Raw genomic sequence first — 17,917 nt, forward strand, 5'->3', positions numbered from 1 at the left:
AGGATATAGGGCCATATGTATGAACACATTTTCCCATAGACACAGAATGGGTAAAACCCTTTGATACATCTGGCCCATAATAACATAATCCCAACGTTATCCAATAAAAGAAAAACAGTGTGGACGATTTTCACTACCAGGGCATGTAAAACTTAATAGTACATTCTGTAACTTTTTAATACATTGCACCCTGCCCTCTGGGTTGTCCAGGGCCTATCTTAGGCCTGACTTATATGTATAAAAAGGGAAGGTTTATGCCTGGTGTAGGAAGGTAGGATCCTCTTAGCATGGTTACCCCCACTTTTTGCCTGATGTTTGTGTGTTTTTGACTAGACTGACTGGGATCCTGCTAATCAGGACCCCAGTCACTGTGCTTCTGCCCTAAATTAACCATAGTAATTACTTCTGTATCTCCACAGTTGGCTACTGATGTACCATTGTAAGTTTCTAATATATGGTACTCGGGGCTTAGGTACACCAGGGGTCACCCATGGGCTGCAACATATATTGTGCCACCCATGAGAGATTACTTAAACTGTGACTTCAGCCCTGCCATTGCACCCTGTGTGAGTTGGTGCTAGCACCTTTCACAACAGATGTTTCCTTATACCCGAAGTCATTACACTTAAAACCTATGTCACCCCTCTGGCAGGCCTTCCAGTCCTGAAGACAGGGTGCTTGGTTATAAGTGTGAGGGGGTCCCTGCATTATCAGGAGTCCTCTACAAACCCCGGAGTCGATTCACCAGGCTTTGTAGGTCCTCCATTTTGATACGTATAGTTAACATTAGTATGATCCCATGTACTGGGGCCCTCCCTTGTGGTACCCCCCACCCCTGTATGCCCTGTTACAGCCTTCCCAGGTCTGACAGCAAGCTAGTGCTGCTACAGACCGGAGACCCGATTTTGCATTCCTCCTGCTGAGCCGAGCTTGAGCAGGGGAACGTAGAACAATAGGTTTCCTGTCACAGGGAGGTATGACCACCTCCCAGACAGAACTTAGTGTATTGGGCTGAGGTGGGGGCACTTAGCAGCTGTACCAGACTGCTTTGAAGGTCACATTTGGTGCTCTCTTTCCATACTGTATTTGGAACCAGGTCTAGGATCCCTTGGCTCCTGCTCTGGCACGAAACTGGACAAAGGACATGGGAGTATACTACCCGCTGTCCAGACGCTCTGGGAGGGACACCAGAGTCATTCCAAGTACAGCATCTTCACTACATCCTCTGCGCCATGGGCCTTCATTCTTGGTGAGCTGCTTAAGGTCCTCTTCCGACTCCTGTGCCTTCAGTCTCTTGAGGGTCCTCTGCTTTAGTGGGCTCCCCTGCTTGCTTGGGGCCTGCTCTGATTCTCCTGCTTGTGGTAAGTCCCTTGGACCTTGATTGTCTACATGGTGCTTCTTCTTCTCTTTCCATGCCTGTTGTAGCTGCCATGGCTTGTTGGTGCTGCAGCCGGACAGTGACTCCCTGGTTCTCGACTTCCGATGTTATGTTATGTAATATGTTATATTTAATTTATACAGCGTACGGCTACTCTGCTTGCTCCGGAAAGGAAAATGCACACAGATCAAAAGCTAGAGTAGCTTTTTTAGTTGTAAAAAAAAACCAAAGGATCCTGGGTGCCCTGGAGCGCCAGGGGCAACATGTTCCAGGCCAGACCAGCTTTCCGAACAAAGGAGCTCCCACCGAGCCTTTGCCAATTGAACCTGGGGGTCTATATCAGCAGCTGAGAGGACGAGCGCAACAGTCTCCCTGGTTTATAGAACACAAATCTCTTCTGAAGATAAATAGGGCCTAAACCGTAGAGGGCCTGATGAGTGAAGGCCAGCATTTTGAATTTTAGGTGAGATTCAACTGGGAGCCAATGCAAGGTGCGCAGGTCTGTGCGTACACTATGCCTAGATGACAGACCCAATAGCAGTCTGCCTTCCGAGTTTTGGACTACTTGCAATTTCTTCTCAAGAAAACCCGGACTACCAACCAGAAGGGCGTTGGCATAGTCCAAGCGGAACAAGATCAGGGCACGGACCACAGTTTCTGTGGCACTTCTAGGCAGAAGGGAACAAAACTTCCTCAGGATCCCTGCCAACTTTTTCAATTGTGTCGAAGTTCAAATTTTCCTCGAACCAGACGCCAAGATTTTTTACTGCACTTTTCCCGCAATGGGCCAGGGAAGAGCCATACAAGAGCACCTCGGACTTTCCTTCGTTACACTTCAGCTGTGCATTCGCAAGCCAGTGAAAGACAGAAGACAGACAGTGTTGCGCAGCCACAACAGAGTCATCCTCCTTACTCCAGGAAAACAAAAGCTGAGTATCATCAGCGTATGCCATCAGTTTGGCCCCTAATGACTCCACGAGATAGACCAGCAGAGTCACATAGATGTTAAAAAGTAGCGGGCTAAGTGATGACCCCTGCGGCACGCCAGTTGTCACCTGCATAGGCACGGAGGCACACGGGGGGGGGGGGGGGCAGACCTGCTGCGACCGGCCTTCCAAGAAGGACCTGATCCACTGCAGAGTAGATTCCAAAATCCCTATATCCCTATTTCTGGTAGATGATCAAGGAGCAGGGAGTGGGGCACAGTGTTGAATGCCGCTGAGAAGTCTAGCATAACCAAGGCTGCTCTCCCGCCAGCATCCAAACACTCCCGGATCGCCTCTGTCACCTCTAGCAATGCTGACTCCGTACTATACGAGGCACGGAAACCAGATTGCGCTGGATGAAGCAGACCTGAAGCCTCTACATAGTTGGTAAGTTGAGTAGTGACCACCTTCTCGCAGACCTTAGCCAAGCTTGGCAAAAGCAAGATAGAGCGATATTTCCCAAGTAACAGAGGGTCAAGCGACAGCTTTTTTAGAAGGGGCAAAATCAGCGCCAGCTTCCACGACATTGGAACGAGCGCCTCGCAAAGCGACCTGTTAACCATTAAATTCACCTCTGGATTAATAGTATCCGCCACTTTGGACAAAAGCCTGGCTGCACACGGGTCATTAGGTGATCCTGACTTCAGTGCCTTAAGGATTCTGAGAGCTGGGCAGATCGACAGGCCTAAACGTGGAAAAAATGGAGGCAGATTCTGACACCAGCTTCCCTAACGGGGCGACCATAAGCTTCCTGGAAGTAGTCGAAAAAGTATCTTGTATACTAATTATTTTGTCCCTGAAAATTTTTGCCAAGGTGTTACACCAGGTCTCCGAGGCTGGCGCCACATTAGCCTGGGCGCTGAGGACCAAGAAACTCTGCACGATTACAAACATTTCTCTCGAATCGTTCTTGGCCCGGTCAATGCGTGCGGAGTAATGCTGGCCTTTGGCCACTCCAATAGCCGCATAGTAGAGATTTTCTTTGGCGCTAAGAGCTTGTTTGGTAATGGAACAATAACCACTGGAGCGCCATGCATGTTTCAGAGTTTTCAGCTAAGAGGTAAACCAAGGCTTCGAGGGGGTATCTCTCCTCAGCTTGGGCCGACATGGTGCAGATAGAGCACAAACCGAGTCAGAGATCCAAATTGCAAATCTAGACACATTTTCCTTCATGTCCCCTTCAAGGGTAGGCCGCAAGGCTGCCAGAGAGCTACTAAGCTGCCCAGGGTCAATTTTCCTAGAGGTCGGGGGACGATGGCAGCTTGTCAGTTGTGAAGGATACTTAATATCCCATGAGAAAAATATGGGAAAGTGGTCCAACAGGAGACCAGGAACGGCTTCACAACCGAAATGGAGACATTTGAGCAGATGGTGACCAAAGTGTGCCCTCCTTGATGGGTAGGATTACTGACCCATTGGGAGAGCTGGGCCAAGTGAAGGAAGTCGAGAAAAGCCGCAGTCGGTCGCCTCTGTGTGGTCAAGGTGGAGATTGACATCCCCAAGGAGCATGTAGTTCGAAAAGCGCAGTGCTCGCTCTGCCAGCGCGTCCCCGCAAGTTTCCAGAAAGATGCTGGCTGGTCCAGGCGGCCGATATATCAGGGAACCTCTCCCCACCCCCAAGAGTAAAATGAGCCGAAAGTTGTAGGCTGAAATCCAGGACCACACAGTCACTCCAGAGAGTGGCTGTTTCACTATGAAAGGTCCAGCATTCTCTGTACAGAATAGCCAAACCACCACCTATGCCAACTGGGCGATCCATCCAATGAACTTTAAAGCCAACAGGTGTGGCCAAGGCCACGATGGGGTTTGAAAAGGCATTAAGCCATGTCTCAGAAATGAACAGTAGATCAAAAAGATTGTCAGAGACCAAGTCTGCAACATCTACATAGTGCTTTCTCAGTGATCTGGCATTGATAAGGCAGGCACTGATGTTCCCAAGCATGAATGACTCAGCAAACATGTTATTCAGAGAGAGCTCCGGTGTAAGTATGTACCCACAATCCAAGCAGACAGAATAACTTGTAAAACCTACTGAGTTGCTGCTATGTGAGGGGCATGATGGAGGTCTGAGGGATTTTAAGAACTCACTCGATAATTTGGTGTTCTTTCTAGTCCCTATTTCAAATCGGGCGGAATGACTCGCCCTGAGCACTGACTTAGCGCAGACTGGCTTGCCTTAGGTGCACCATCGGCGCGACCGCTGCATGTTCGAACGGAGGCCATTTTAAAAGGGTATGGCTGATACTGGCATGCAGCGTGCAACCACTGGAACGCTAACCGCGATCAGCGCGAGTCACGTCAAAGATGGCCTCTAACCGGCAGTAGCCTCCCAAAAGTGCAAATAAAGTTGTGTGGAGTATAGCACACTCCAAATGAAGTTAAAAAGAGATAACACACAAAAGTAAAACAATTTCTGTGGTTAAAAAATAGCAGCTATATTCTTGCAGTATTTATAGAAAACATTCCCCACAATTCCCCATGCCGTAACAAGCTTAGTAAAAACTTTTACAATAATCAAATTCAAATAGGTGAGCAAGTTAACCTTTCCAAAGCGCCGTGGAACAGCTAATGCATGGCTCCTGGTCTTCCTCAACGTTGCCTGGTACTCACGGCTGCAGCGATAAGGTCACTGTCCTTACTCCGGAACCTTCCAACTTTGGTAGGCATTGCTCTTCTGTGCCTCCTGGCCACCTCAGAGTAGCATCGACTCTGTCCCCTCTGCTTGCAGGTTCTCCTCTTCAAGAATCCACCCTAGGATTCCACCAGACTCTTGAATAGTCCTCACCAGCGGATTCTTTCCTGAGGTCCTCCTTTGTGGTCTACGGCGGTTTCCGACGTCACTTCTCACCTGTGCACCCGGCTTCCCTGGTTTAGGTGTCCTGGTTCCCGGGGTATCCACAGGTGGGGTGACTTTCCAACCTTCTGTCTTCCACGAGGTTTCCTCATGGTCCACTGGGAAGAGTCCTTCTTCTAAAGAACTGCAGCCACGACTTCCCCGTTGACTTCTATTGGACACACAGCTGTGTTTCCACTCTACATACAGCCTCCTTGGAGTTCCTAGGTAATTACATAGGGTTGAGTCCTTTTTTCTCTGGCTCCTCCGAGTCTCCTGGCCCAAGTTTCATCTACAGACCCAAAAACGAGTGTTTCTCGGGTAGGTGGTGGCCAGGCTAGGCTCTCTACCAGACAGCGCTCCTCAGCACTCTGTCAGTGCCTGACTGGCGCTGTCCATAGAGAGGGCACAGCGCCCCCAAGTGGTGGGAGGACCCCACCGCAGTATTAGCTGGGCATACTGTTGTGTAAGACAAGCAAACGCGTCCCGCAACTATAGGAATCTCCAAAGAAAACAGATAAGGTGAAACCGCACCACAATTCAGGCAATTAATCAAGGCATTACCCCCACAACAGGAGCGAAGAAAGAGAAAGATGAAACAGAGTGAAAGGACCAAGTGGAGGCTGGGGTGTGGACAGAGAAGAAGGACTTGTTCTGAACTTTCCTATTTCCCTACTGTTCATGGGACTAGTAGTTTGTTATTATGTTTAACAAATGTCTGCTGTAAAAAATTAAGCGGAGGATGAAGGCATTATCTGAGCCTCATTTCCTGACATAGAATGAAGCATGTTAGCGACAGTGGCGAAGTTTAATTTGCCAGTGATGAGTCCTTCATTGGCTTGTAAGGGTCACCACTGTGGACTTACCCTTACTGGTTCTTCAATTCTTACAAGTTATTAGAAGCAGGTGCTTACTGGTATCAAAGCTGCCACTGCGTCCAAATGTTCTTTTATTACAGTACAGCATGGTCTGAGAAAGCACCCGATAGGGCCTTTGCACTCTGTCAGTAAAAGTCCTAGCATCACCAAACATCCCCATTGGCGATATCTCTAATAGCTCTTTGTCTAAAGTGATTCTTCCTTCTGGTTTTTACTTTATAGTAATGCTGTTTAAGAAAATCTGATTAAGTTCAGTACTAGATGGTTTTGTTTTCAGTATTAATATTAGTTTTTTTGTGTTACAGGTTTGACCACTCTCCATGTGATCCTACAGTTACTCTTCATGGAACTCCCTCAAGCAGCTATGCCTGTGTGGTTTGCTGCAGAAGATTCACGACTCAACAGGAGTATACAGATCACCTGTTAATGAAGGCAAGACTACAGCAAAAATTGTTTCACAACTGCATGAAATTTATTGTGTACACAGGAGTACAAGATTCTTTAATCTTTTTTTATGATGATTAAACTATAGTCATGCTGGTCTCTTGCATTCATAAATCATGTCAACTGACACCATAATGTGGTGCTAAAATTAACGAAGAGCAAACGAGTTGCCATAAAAATAACGATTCCTTTGCTTTTCTTATGATGTACTGTGATCAACTATGGACAGTTTGTGGTGGGTAGCATAGCTATTGCCCGCTTAGAAGCAGCCACTACAGAAGAGGTTGAGAGCACTTAAAACTTGTTGAAGGAAAGGGCTGTTTATGTAACATCTGCAGTATACTAACTGAGATGGCCACAAAGATGTTATCAGTTTGCAACTGCCTGAAACCCAACTTTATAATTCTGTGGGCACACTTGTAACTAATTATAGGGTCTTAAAACAAGAGCACACTGTGCTAGTATGTGTTCTCTTCTCCACCTCCCTCTTGGTGAGGTCGGGGAGGAAACTATTACTTAGCATATGGGAGGTTTGAATGCACAGACCCTCAACTCTATCTCAATTCAATCCCTTTTGCCTCCACCATAACTGTTTCTGGGACAACTTGCATTGCTTTCTTTTGGGGGATAACATTTTCATTTATATGTTACCTTCTTCCGCCACTCGCAGTCTATCTTTGAGGAGTTTGAGCTGTCAGTTTGTTTGGAAGGATTTTCATGTAGCACGCTCTTCCTGCCATGGACACTTTCAATCAAGTCCCACTAACAAGTCCTGTCGGATGGTGTCTGACAAGGTCCAGAATTCCTGAGTAAATATGGGCATTAAGACAATTCCTAAAAGTCTCCACTACGCCATACGTTCTTTCGGAAACCAGGAAAATGTAGACAGCACAATGTCTAGTACCATTTTATTTGCCATCTTTTGGCTGTAGTCAATAGACCTAAAGATCTGTTATGAGATCCATGTGCTCCTATGTGACGCATATGCAAGGACTTCTTTGTGGTAGGTAAGAGGAACAGAATAGGGACAAGGTAAAAACTTTCTCTACATGTCATTTGTACCTAAGTGGTAGGAGAAGCACTTCAGAGAAAATAGCTGTGTCCAACCTTCTGAGCATTATCATCCCGTTCCCAGATTTAATCAAACTTTAGTTCCTCTTTGGTATTGCTAAAAAGGGCCCAACCTAGAAAAAGTGACGCCTTTAGACACAGCAGGCATCTTGCTCCCAGTGGCTGGTAGATACAGTGTCATATTCATAACTGAAAAATACAGCCATTATTTTAGGTGGGAGAATTTAAAGTGCTAAAAATGTTTCCATAGTATGAACATTTTTGTTGAACATTTTTCTGAACTTAGAATTTTGCCCATTTAAAAAAGAAAATGTTTGGGGCGTGGACAAGATGGCATTGGAGTAAGACATACTCCTCGATCCTCCACCAGCCAGGCCCTCCACTTCTGCCAATAACTGCTCCTGGCACCAGAAACGTTAGGGCCCTGTGGCCAGAGCTACAAGTCGCACAGCCGCTGGCCTTGATACATCACCTTTCCCACGCCATTAACGGCTGGCAAATGGACAGACTCTGTTCCTCCTCCCCAGGGCTGGTTTTAGGCCACACTGTGAACCTGGGACCCTCACCTGGCCCCAGTTGATTGCCTGGACAAACCCGAGACCTACAAAATGGCACCTTCCCCTACATTCATCTTGGCGCCTGGCACCCCCCTTACTCTGGGATTACTGCACCAACTCCAGTGGGTCACCCCGGATGGGGTTGCTGAGGAAGGGAACGCCACTGTGCCCTAGAGAGAACCTTGTTCACCCGGTGGGGGCATGTGGATACTAGGGCATTCCCTGGGGCCCCTGGCACCCAGTGGCTGGTAGATACAGTGTCATATTCATAACTGAAAAATACAGCCATTATTTTAGGTGGGAGAATTTAAAGTGCTAAACATGTTTCCATAGTATGAACATTTTTGTTGAACATTTTTCTGAACTTAGAATTTTGCCCATTTAAAAAAGAAAATGTTTGGGGCGTGGACAAGATGGCATTGGAGTAAGACATACTCCTCAATCCTCCACCAGCCAGGCCCTCCACTTCTGCCAATAACTGCTCCTGGCACCAGAAACGTTAGGGCCCTGTGGCCAGAGCTACAAGTCGCACAGCCACTGGCCTTGATACATCACCTTTCCCACGCCATTAACGGCTGGCAAATGGACAGACTCTGTTCCTCCTCCCCAGGGCTGGTTTTAGGCCACACTGTGAACCTGGGACCCTCACCTGGCCCCAGTTGATTGCCTGGACAAACCCGAGACCTACAAAATGGCACCTTCCCCTACATTCATCTTGGCGCCTGGCACCCCCCTTACTCTGGGATTACTGCACCAACTCCAGTGGGTCACCCCGGATGGGGGTTGCTGAGGAAGGGAACGCCACTGTGCCCTAGAGAGAACCTTGTTCACCCGGTGGGGGCCATGTGGATACTAGGGCATTCCCTGGGGCCCCTGGCACCAGAAGCACAGCCAGTAGAGGGAGCAAGTGGTCCGTGAGGTGATACACTGGGGGTTCTATGGTTCCACTGCCATGACTTGTATCAACGCTAAACTCCTTTCTGCCCCGCCTGCACACATGCCGAAGTATAAGCACCCAAATGAGCTACTTCTTAGCAAGGAGCTGTTCCCTATCCCTATCCCTCCCAAACTCACACGGGGATGGCCCAAGTTGACCTCTCCCGCCGAGAGGCGCGCTGGGCGTTGTAACTAAAAAATCGGTGTGAGGCGGTGTCCAGAGACACCATCACACGCTCGACCTCACAGGACATGGCAGGGGCGAAAGGCAAGCTTGACCAATCAGTGCGGGATATGCTCACTTTCTCCAGACGTGCTTTCTCCAAGGACCCGGCCTGGTCTACGCAAGCAGACTCGGAAGAGGCCCCTGACTCAGAACAGGCCCTGGTGACCCAGGCTTTTCTGGCCTCCCTGTTTGACTCTCTTAAGACAGACATACAGGCCCTCAAGATAGACCTCAGTCAGGTGAGGTGAGACAGGATCTGTCCTCAAGGGGTTAGTGAGTCTCCTCCCTTGAAAACAACAAATCGTCCAGAAGCAAAGAATTGGAAATGCTGCGTCAGGAGATAATCTGGATTCATGAGCATCACAACAACCTCTTGGCCCAGGTGGAGGACCTTGAACAGGTTCCGCCATAATAATGTTTGTCTCAGGGGGATCCCCATGGGCTCCGAAGGTTCTCATATCCAGGCATATGTACAGGTCTTTTCGCTCGATCCCGTGCTGGGCTGGGCTGAGGTCACTGAACTAAGTTCCCAACACCAAGTCAACGGACACCCTGGACAGCGTGCTTGACTTTTCAGCCATGGAAGGCATACTGAGATCAGCCAGAACCCAGCAACCGGTCCACTTCTGCAGACATCAATTTGGACTCTTCCAAGACATTTCGCTTCTCAACCTCCAGTGCCACAGAGACTTCAAGCCTGTTACTGGGTTTCTTCGTGCCAAAGAAGTGACCTATGGATGGGGACACCCCTTTAGACTGGTCTTCTGATGGGAGGGTTACCTTTTTCAACCAAAGACACTCAGGGAGTCTTACCACATTCTTGTCCTGCCAGAAGATTCTCTTCCCTGTTCCGTGCCGGACTTCCCCAGGGCTTCCCTGCGCGACCACTGCAATACCGAAAATCTGGCAAGCACAAGAAGTAAATGTTTTTCTTATCTGCGCACTCCCTAATGTAATACTAATATACTGTTCATATAATATTTGTACACTGTTTGGTTGTAAGGCAGCCAGCCCAAAGTAACAATCAACCTCTGGTGGAAAATTCCACTAGTTTACCAAGCGCAATCCTATATGTTTAAAGTATAACCAATGTGAACAATTGATAACCTATAATATTTCAATGTTATCACTCGAAGAGATAATTCTAAGAAAGAAATTCTTTTTCAAAACATAGCTTTATATAATCTTTTGCTTGTAAATCTTGTTCATTTCAACATATTCATTTTGGGGGGTTCCCTTCTTCAGGGGCACTGTAAGAATGAGACAACGTATCAAATAGAAACCATATTTTTTGACCTGGATCAATTGTCCGATGTTTATATCATTGTGACAGGGTGAGGCCACGTGCTGTAGGGGGGTGCGCTGCAAGTGACTGGTGGGCACCTGGTTCTGACCCGACACGTCCTCATTCTTTGCAGACTGATCCATGGGAAACGGAGTCCGAGGAGTACGCCGAGGAAGAACGTGGCTCCTTTAACTGGACTTACACAGAGGAGGAGGATCCGCCCACTGTTCACGTCAGCCGGCCTGGATTGGCCAAAAGAGAGGAAGCAATGTGGATGGCGTGTGACGTCACCCCCGAAGTGCCGGAGAAGAGTGAAGACGGAGAACCAGGAACCGGAGAAGAGAGAAACGGAGGAAGAAGCGGAGAACCCGACGAACAGCTGGGAGCTAGCGAAGGAGCGACCGAGGGGAAGCCAGGAGGCCAACGACCCTGCGAGTCGCCGTGCCACTCTCCCGGGGGAGGAGCGTGGCTTGCCCAGGTACGTCAGCGTATGGCGGCTTGGGTGGGGAGCAAGCGTGTACTTTAGTGTAAATAGCCCCGTGTGAGATCCTGCGTCCCCCTCCCCCCTCTTGTGTCCATTTATCCCGCGATTACTCCCCCTCACAGTCTGTCACCTCCCCTCACCTCCGCACTGCATTATATCGAGTGTGTGATCACGAGTGGTGCCTCCCTACACTACACACCTGGGTCCCCCGGTGCATGCCTTCCCAGTGGACGCTGGAACTAACGGCCCCTTTCTGCTTGGTCTCCCCTTTCCCTGGGTCACCGGAGCCACGACGACGGCCAGAAAACACCCCACCATCAGTGACCAGACCTCGAGGGGACCGCGACACACAACCTAGGAGAGGAATACCATCCAGACGCCACAACGGAACCCAGTCGGTTCGCGAGGGAGAGACTTACGTTCCGAACCCGGAGAACTCTCATGTTAAAAACCCAACGGGGAATACCAATAAAACCCTCGTTAACACCAAGAATTAGTGTACTGCCTGTTCCTACCCCACCATCCGATACCACCCCAACTCCTGGTACACAGGGCCCGTCTACAATCATTCATGTAATCAACTGTTCAAATTAGATGCCAGAACACATATATCTAGCTTCAGTGTTTTTCATGAACTGCCTTCGCAAATTATTTAATGAGATGTTAGTTGAAGTTCTTTGTAAACAAATGAAATGTTAACACGGATTATTGATACGTTGTCTCATTCTTACAGTGCCCCTGAAGAAGGGAACCCCCGGAAATGCATTGGGCTTATTTCTCAACTATGTCTTCACCTTCATCAAAAAGTTTTTCAACATCAGAGTTATTACAACAAATTTATAATGTGATGACATTTACTTGTTAATTTTCAGATTGTGTATTGATTTCAAAATGAATATGTTGTAATGAACAAGATTTACAAGCAAAAGATTATATAAAGCTACGTTTTGAAAAAGAATTTCTTCCTTTGAATTTTCTCTTCGAGTGATAACATTGAAATATTATAGGTTATCAATTGTTCACATTGGTTATACTTTAAACATATAGGAGTGCGCTTGGTAAACTAGTAGAATTTTCCACCAGAGGTTGATTATAAGCACAAGAAGTACCCATGCCCCAGTCCAAATGAGTGTGCTCAGGAGCTCCAAACGGTTCTGGACAGTTGGCATCAGGTACTGGCAAGTCTAACTTGTGGCTTTGGTCCTATCTGCAATCTGCGCCTACCCCAAATGAAACATACCAAGGTTTTGTCGTCCTGGCCTGTGGTGGTGGATGGTTCAAAAGACTCCATGGTGAGTGTACCTTGCCCGTCCGACCGTTTCATGCCTAATGTGTGATCCTCCTTTGTCAATGAATTTAATTTTATTGCTTTAATAGAAATCTTGTTTGGGACTTGTTTTTACTTGTGTTTACTCCTCTACACCACATTTAATTTTAATTTGCGTGTTTATATAGCGCTAGAATCACTCCCGGGGGAGTATCTCCGCGCTTCGACCGCTGCGAAACCCTTCCTGGCTTCCCTGAGAGATGGTCCCTTAATGGGTATCTCCAGGGTGAGACCAGGCATCCCCGGCGGTCTGGTGGGGCCGTTAGTGAAGATGAGGCAAGCTAATGCCCAGAGTTGCCGAGTGTGATCGCTGATCAGAGTGGGCACCGAGGCGAGAGAATTATCGAGTCCGCTGACCCTGGTCCAGAAACCTGCCGCGTCGGGAATCGAACCCTGGTCCCGGGCCGTGACCTATTAATACTGCTAAGCTAGCTCGGGGCTCAAGTCTCTGGTCTACAACTTAGCTTTATATTCCCCCAAGCCACAGCCATAACATCCAACCCACCCACACCCCTCCTCAGGGAACAGACTACAGCCCTCCAACCTATCCCAATTCCATGGAGATTAAAATGATAGGCCTCAACGTGTGACACCTTAACAACCCGACTTAATGTGCAGCTGTCTTGTCACGCCTGGAACGCTCTGGCAGTGACATGTACCTTCTACAGTAGACCTCCTACTCCCCAAGGATGAACACAGGATGGAATCTTATTGGTTCCCCCATCGGTTCTCGGGCCATGCGAACAAAGAGGGTGGGGGGTGATCTTCCTCTCTAAGGGGTTCAGAGAAGTTGTGATTAAAGTGGCGATCAAAAGGCAACTCCTTGCCTATCGGCTACAGCTGGGCAGCCTTCACTTTACGCTCGCTTCCATCTACACTCCCAATGAACACCAAGAGATGTTCATCACATCGGCCATCTCCTCTGTGTTTCAACCAGCGGATGCTGCCATATTGATGGGAGGGAACTTGAACTGAGTTATGAGCACCGACATGGACAGTTCCAGTCAACATTTTGACCAGTCCGGTGCCTTTTTAGCACAGGGTTTTAGTGGCTAAATGACTGTGGCTTGAGGGATGTCTGGGGACTTTACCACCCTAACACAAAAGATTATACATACTACTTCGCAGCCCACATCCGTAACCCCGCATGTACCACTTTTCTAGAGTCCCCTGCGATACAAACCCTTATCCAAGAGGTTACATTGCCCCCATGTCCCTCTCTGGCCATGTCCCCTTCACCCTGGTGTTCTTGGTGGACCTGTGTCAGCATCTGACCTCTCACTAGAGGCTCAGACATAGTCTCCTCCAGCCGAAATCCACTCCAGAGGCGTTGCGTAAAGTGACCGATTACTTTCTCCGGAACAATGACACCGGTGAGACATCACTGCCCTCTCTATGGGAATTTCTGACGCTGGTGGTCGGGGGGAGCTAATTGCTATTTCAGCAGCAGATAACTGCTGCTAGAAGTAGAAAAGACACAATCTGGAACAGAAAGTGCAAGAGCTAGAAGCCATACACAAGCTCACACGGGCCCTAGACTGTGGATGGAGTTAGAAAAGCTATGTTAGCTCCTCAAGTGACTAGACCTTGACAGGGTGAAACATGCAATGGCAGGTCCCAAACATAAATTTGATTTAGGGAGCAACCGCTGCGATTGGATTCTAACCAAGGCGTCTGCTGTCAGGGACCACCAATTCTCCAGAAACTGTGCCAATCGCCAACCCCCTCCCCCAATCACCCCCAAAGCACGACAAGAGATAAGTCCACAACTTACCGTGGGCTTGAGGAGCTCCGCCAGCCCGGGCTCCGTTGCGTTGGCCTTTGCACCGGAGCAGCCTCTGGTCGGGTAGAAACCTCCTAAGCGAGAGCAGTTCTGCCACTGTCCCCTTTGCGACTACTGTACTCTGCCGGAGGCTGTCTGTAAAGATTTGCCAGCCGAGCACCCCCTACGTTGGCCGGCCCAGAGCGTTAAAAATACCCTTAACAGTGGACAGGGCCTTGTTCAGCGAGTTAAAGGTGGAGACTAAGTTGCTGACCCTTTTCACAAAAGGATCTCCAAAGAGGCCTCCTTGGGCCACCTGACCCACTTCAGAAGTGGCTAACTCGCCCAGCTTTGGGTTCAGTTTGATAAGGAGCGATCTGCGCCTCTCGGTTGAGGTGGCGCAGTTTGCGTTACCGAGAAAATAATGGCTCACTGAGCCCAACTGGACAAGAACTCTGGGGGAATGAGGGCTCCCGACGCCTTGGCGTCCTCAGCCTTGTCAAATATTTTTACCAAAGGGCCCGTGACGTCCATGAATTTGTCCTGGCATGTCCACCAGGACCTGTTGGTGCCCTTTTTGGGATACTTGATATACTTGGTAAGGAATGTCGCCATCCTGGTGTCTATTTCGGGAGGCTGGATACCTTACCTTCGAGGCAAGGTCACGGGCACTCCGCCTCGAGGAGGGGCGGACCTCCTGGTCCAGGGTCTTCTGCAGCCGACTGGCCACGTATTTTGCAACTTTTTCACAAGGAACCTATTCTGATGATTTGGGATGGAGGAGATCCTCCGGGTCCAAGAGATCCGATTGAGGATCCGCAACTGCCTCAGAAGCCTGTTGGGTAACCTGCGCAGGTGAAGGGGATGGCCGCCAAGACTGGATTCTCCGTCCTAACAGCCATGGGAGTCATCTGAGGGCTGTGGAGAAGCCACTGCCACCTGCCCCCCTGGGGGGGGGGGACCTCCTGAGGGGCTGGGGCCAAAGGCTTGGGCAAACGCATCCAAATCCACCCCTCCAGGATTTGGGTGCTTGCACGGTTTCTCAGAGGGGGGGGGGGGGGGTGGCCTGCTCTGAGGGTTCGAAGGCTCTGGAAGCTTCTCCTTGCATGGAGGGGTTGGAGGTGCTTCTGCGCTAGATCTTCTCCAGAGGGGCCACCGGCATAGAGACCTCCCTGACTATTGAGGTGTCTGCAGCATCATAAAAATCATCAGTGATAGGGAAATACTGAGCCTCCTCACCCTCCCTTTAATAGTCGTCAAATTCCTCCATGACCAACGCGGTCCTGAAGAAATGGAGGACAAGAGGTTAGTATCAGGTAAGCAAGGTGGCCACCCACCGGGTCAGAGGGCTGATAGTAATGGGTGGGAACTCCCAGGTTAAGGGACTATGAAAAGGGAGAGTTAAATGTTAATAAGGGTGGGAAGGGGATGGGGCCACCCACTGAGGTACAGCAGTAACAGGCTCTCGATAATAGGCTGATAGGAGACACTGCTCTACAGAAACATGTAAACGCCCGTAATGTTACACAGGCTTTGAAAAACAGAAGAATGCCTGGGAAAGATTTTACAACAGGCTACTGAACCTGCAGGTTTTAACCCACGAGAGGGGGTTATCAAAAACACCAGGCAGCCGGGGAGCCTAACGACGTGGACGAAGTTGCTTGGCAAAGCCTGAAACTGACGTGACCTCCGACCTGCGCCCGCCAAGCAAAGAGCGCCTGAAGACAGACGCAGAGACGCCCGCCCTCTGGTGGCCGGCGGACTGCCGTGCCCTCAAAGCCAGCAAATGAAACTGATGAATGCGGACGCGTAGGAGGGGATAACCGTGGCAGCTGAAGAAGCAGAGCTTCACAGGCCAAAAAAACAGCACACAGTGTAATGTTGTTATCTTCCCAATGAAGATGCTGCAGCCTCAGGTAGTTGCTCTATAATTAACTTTATTTTACGCTGTACAAAGAGCGCCGAGCGCCACGTCCGTGGTCTCGGCTTTCGCGCCACACAATGCGCGATGCGCGCGCAGCCTCAAAATGTCCGCTGGCACGTCACGTCATTACGTGACGTTCAACAACTAGAATGCGCCGCCACATATCTCCCCTTTTTTCCCAACAAAGCAATTGTAACTCACAGTCCGCCGTTCATGTCAAAGTCTCTGAACCTCGCCAGTATGACTACCGCTCTACCCCTCCGAGTCAGTCTCACCAGGCTAGATGGAATGTTCCTCTCCTGAGTCTCTTCGCTCATCTCTCCACCTCCAAGCGCAGCCGCGCTTCCTTCTCGATTCGCCGTGTTACCAGCACTCACAGCCCTTTGGTAGTTGTCTTCCTCTCTTTCTTCTCGCTGTTGTTCACTCTTGTCATCTGCTTCTTCCCTTGCTTCTTCTTGCCCCTCATTGTCTCTTTCTGTGTCTTCTAGGTCCGCTCCACCTTGGTTCCAACCTACCATTCTGTTGCATCTTGCCATGCGATCCTGCGACCACACGTTTCCGTCACTTAACAAGGCCGCTCTGCCTAGCACTTCCTTGACCTGTAGGGGCTTACTGTATTTGCTTTCTCCTTTTCTTTGTAGAGTGGCCAGTTTTACTCGCACCCATTCCCCTTTTTCTAGTTTTGTCTCTCTCACATTTTTCCGGTTGTCCTAGTGTCTTGAGTAAATGGCTTGTGCTTTTTCCAAATTAGCTCTCACCACAGCTGGAGACCACTCACTCGTTATGACCTTCTCTTTCCATACGCGATTGTCCCGGGTGAATGGTTCATGGCCCCTCAATATCTGGAAGGGACTGTATCCTGTCCCTGTGGGGGTGATCCTGTACGGCCTCACCATGTGCAATTTTTCCTTCTCCCAATCCTTGTTGTTGGAGATAGCCGCTTGGACCGAGCCCATCACTACTCTGTTAAATCGCTCTACTAGTCCGTTTCCTGCGGGATGGTAAATGGCTGTGTGTTTGGCTAGGATACCATTTCTCTGCATGAAGTCGCTCCATTTTTCCGATCTGAATTGGGGGCCATTGTCGCTCAGAATGAACTTTGGGATGCCTTCCCTCACAAAGGTGTCTGATAGGAACTTTATGATGGTCTCTGTGTCCATCGCTTCTCCTACCTTCAACTCCGTCCACTTCGAGTACCTATCCATGAGGACACACACATACTTTTGGACTCCGTGTACATCTAGAATCGGGCCTAGGATGTCCACTGACAACTCCTCCCACAGATTCAGTGGATGGTCAAACTTTCCTATGGCCGGGCGTAGAGGTTTGAGTGTTTTATCTGCTCCTTGGCACTGTGGGCAGTCCCTGACATGTGTCTTGGCCCTCATGTCCATTCCGGGCCACCAGTAATTCTGCTTGGTTCTCAATTTCATTTTTCCTATCCCCAAGTGTCCTTCGTGGAGCATGCTTAATAATGTGGGGATTATGTCCTTTGGGGGAATGACCTTCTCCCCTCTATGCACAAACACTCCTTGGTCGTCCATTGATAACTCATCCCTGACCTCATAGAAAGGCTTGAGATCCTCGCATGTTTGCCTTTTGCCTGGCCATCCTTTTGTGATATACAACTTCACTTCCACTAAAATCTAGTCTTCATCGTACGCTTTCTTCCATTCTTGGTTCCCTATCACTCTTTCCTGGTCTTCTGTGAGCGCCACTAGCTCTTCTGCTCCTTCTTGGTCTTCCTCGCCCTGTTCCATGGCCGCTGCTCTACTCAGATAGTCTGCGACTCTGTTTCTACTACCCGGGATGTATTCCACGTCATA

General features: G+C 49.1%; 1 protein-coding gene across 1 annotated transcript in view; it reads left to right on the forward strand.

Annotated features, from left to right (window-relative positions):
• ZNF451 (zinc finger protein 451) overlaps window positions 1-17,917 on the forward strand; it is an 837,322-nt gene that overhangs the window by 315,831 nt on the left and 503,574 nt on the right. The window contains exon 6 of the mRNA XM_086926452.1: window positions 6,381-6,507. Within this exon, the coding sequence (XP_086782578.1) occupies window positions 6,381-6,507 (127 nt within the window). The remainder of the gene's footprint in view (window positions 1-6,380; window positions 6,508-17,917) is intronic.

Source organism: Lissotriton vulgaris, chromosome 6 (genome assembly GCF_964263255.1).
Source record: "Lissotriton vulgaris chromosome 6, aLisVul1.2, whole genome shotgun sequence".
Taxonomy (NCBI): domain Eukaryota; kingdom Metazoa; phylum Chordata; class Amphibia; order Caudata; family Salamandridae; genus Lissotriton; species Lissotriton vulgaris.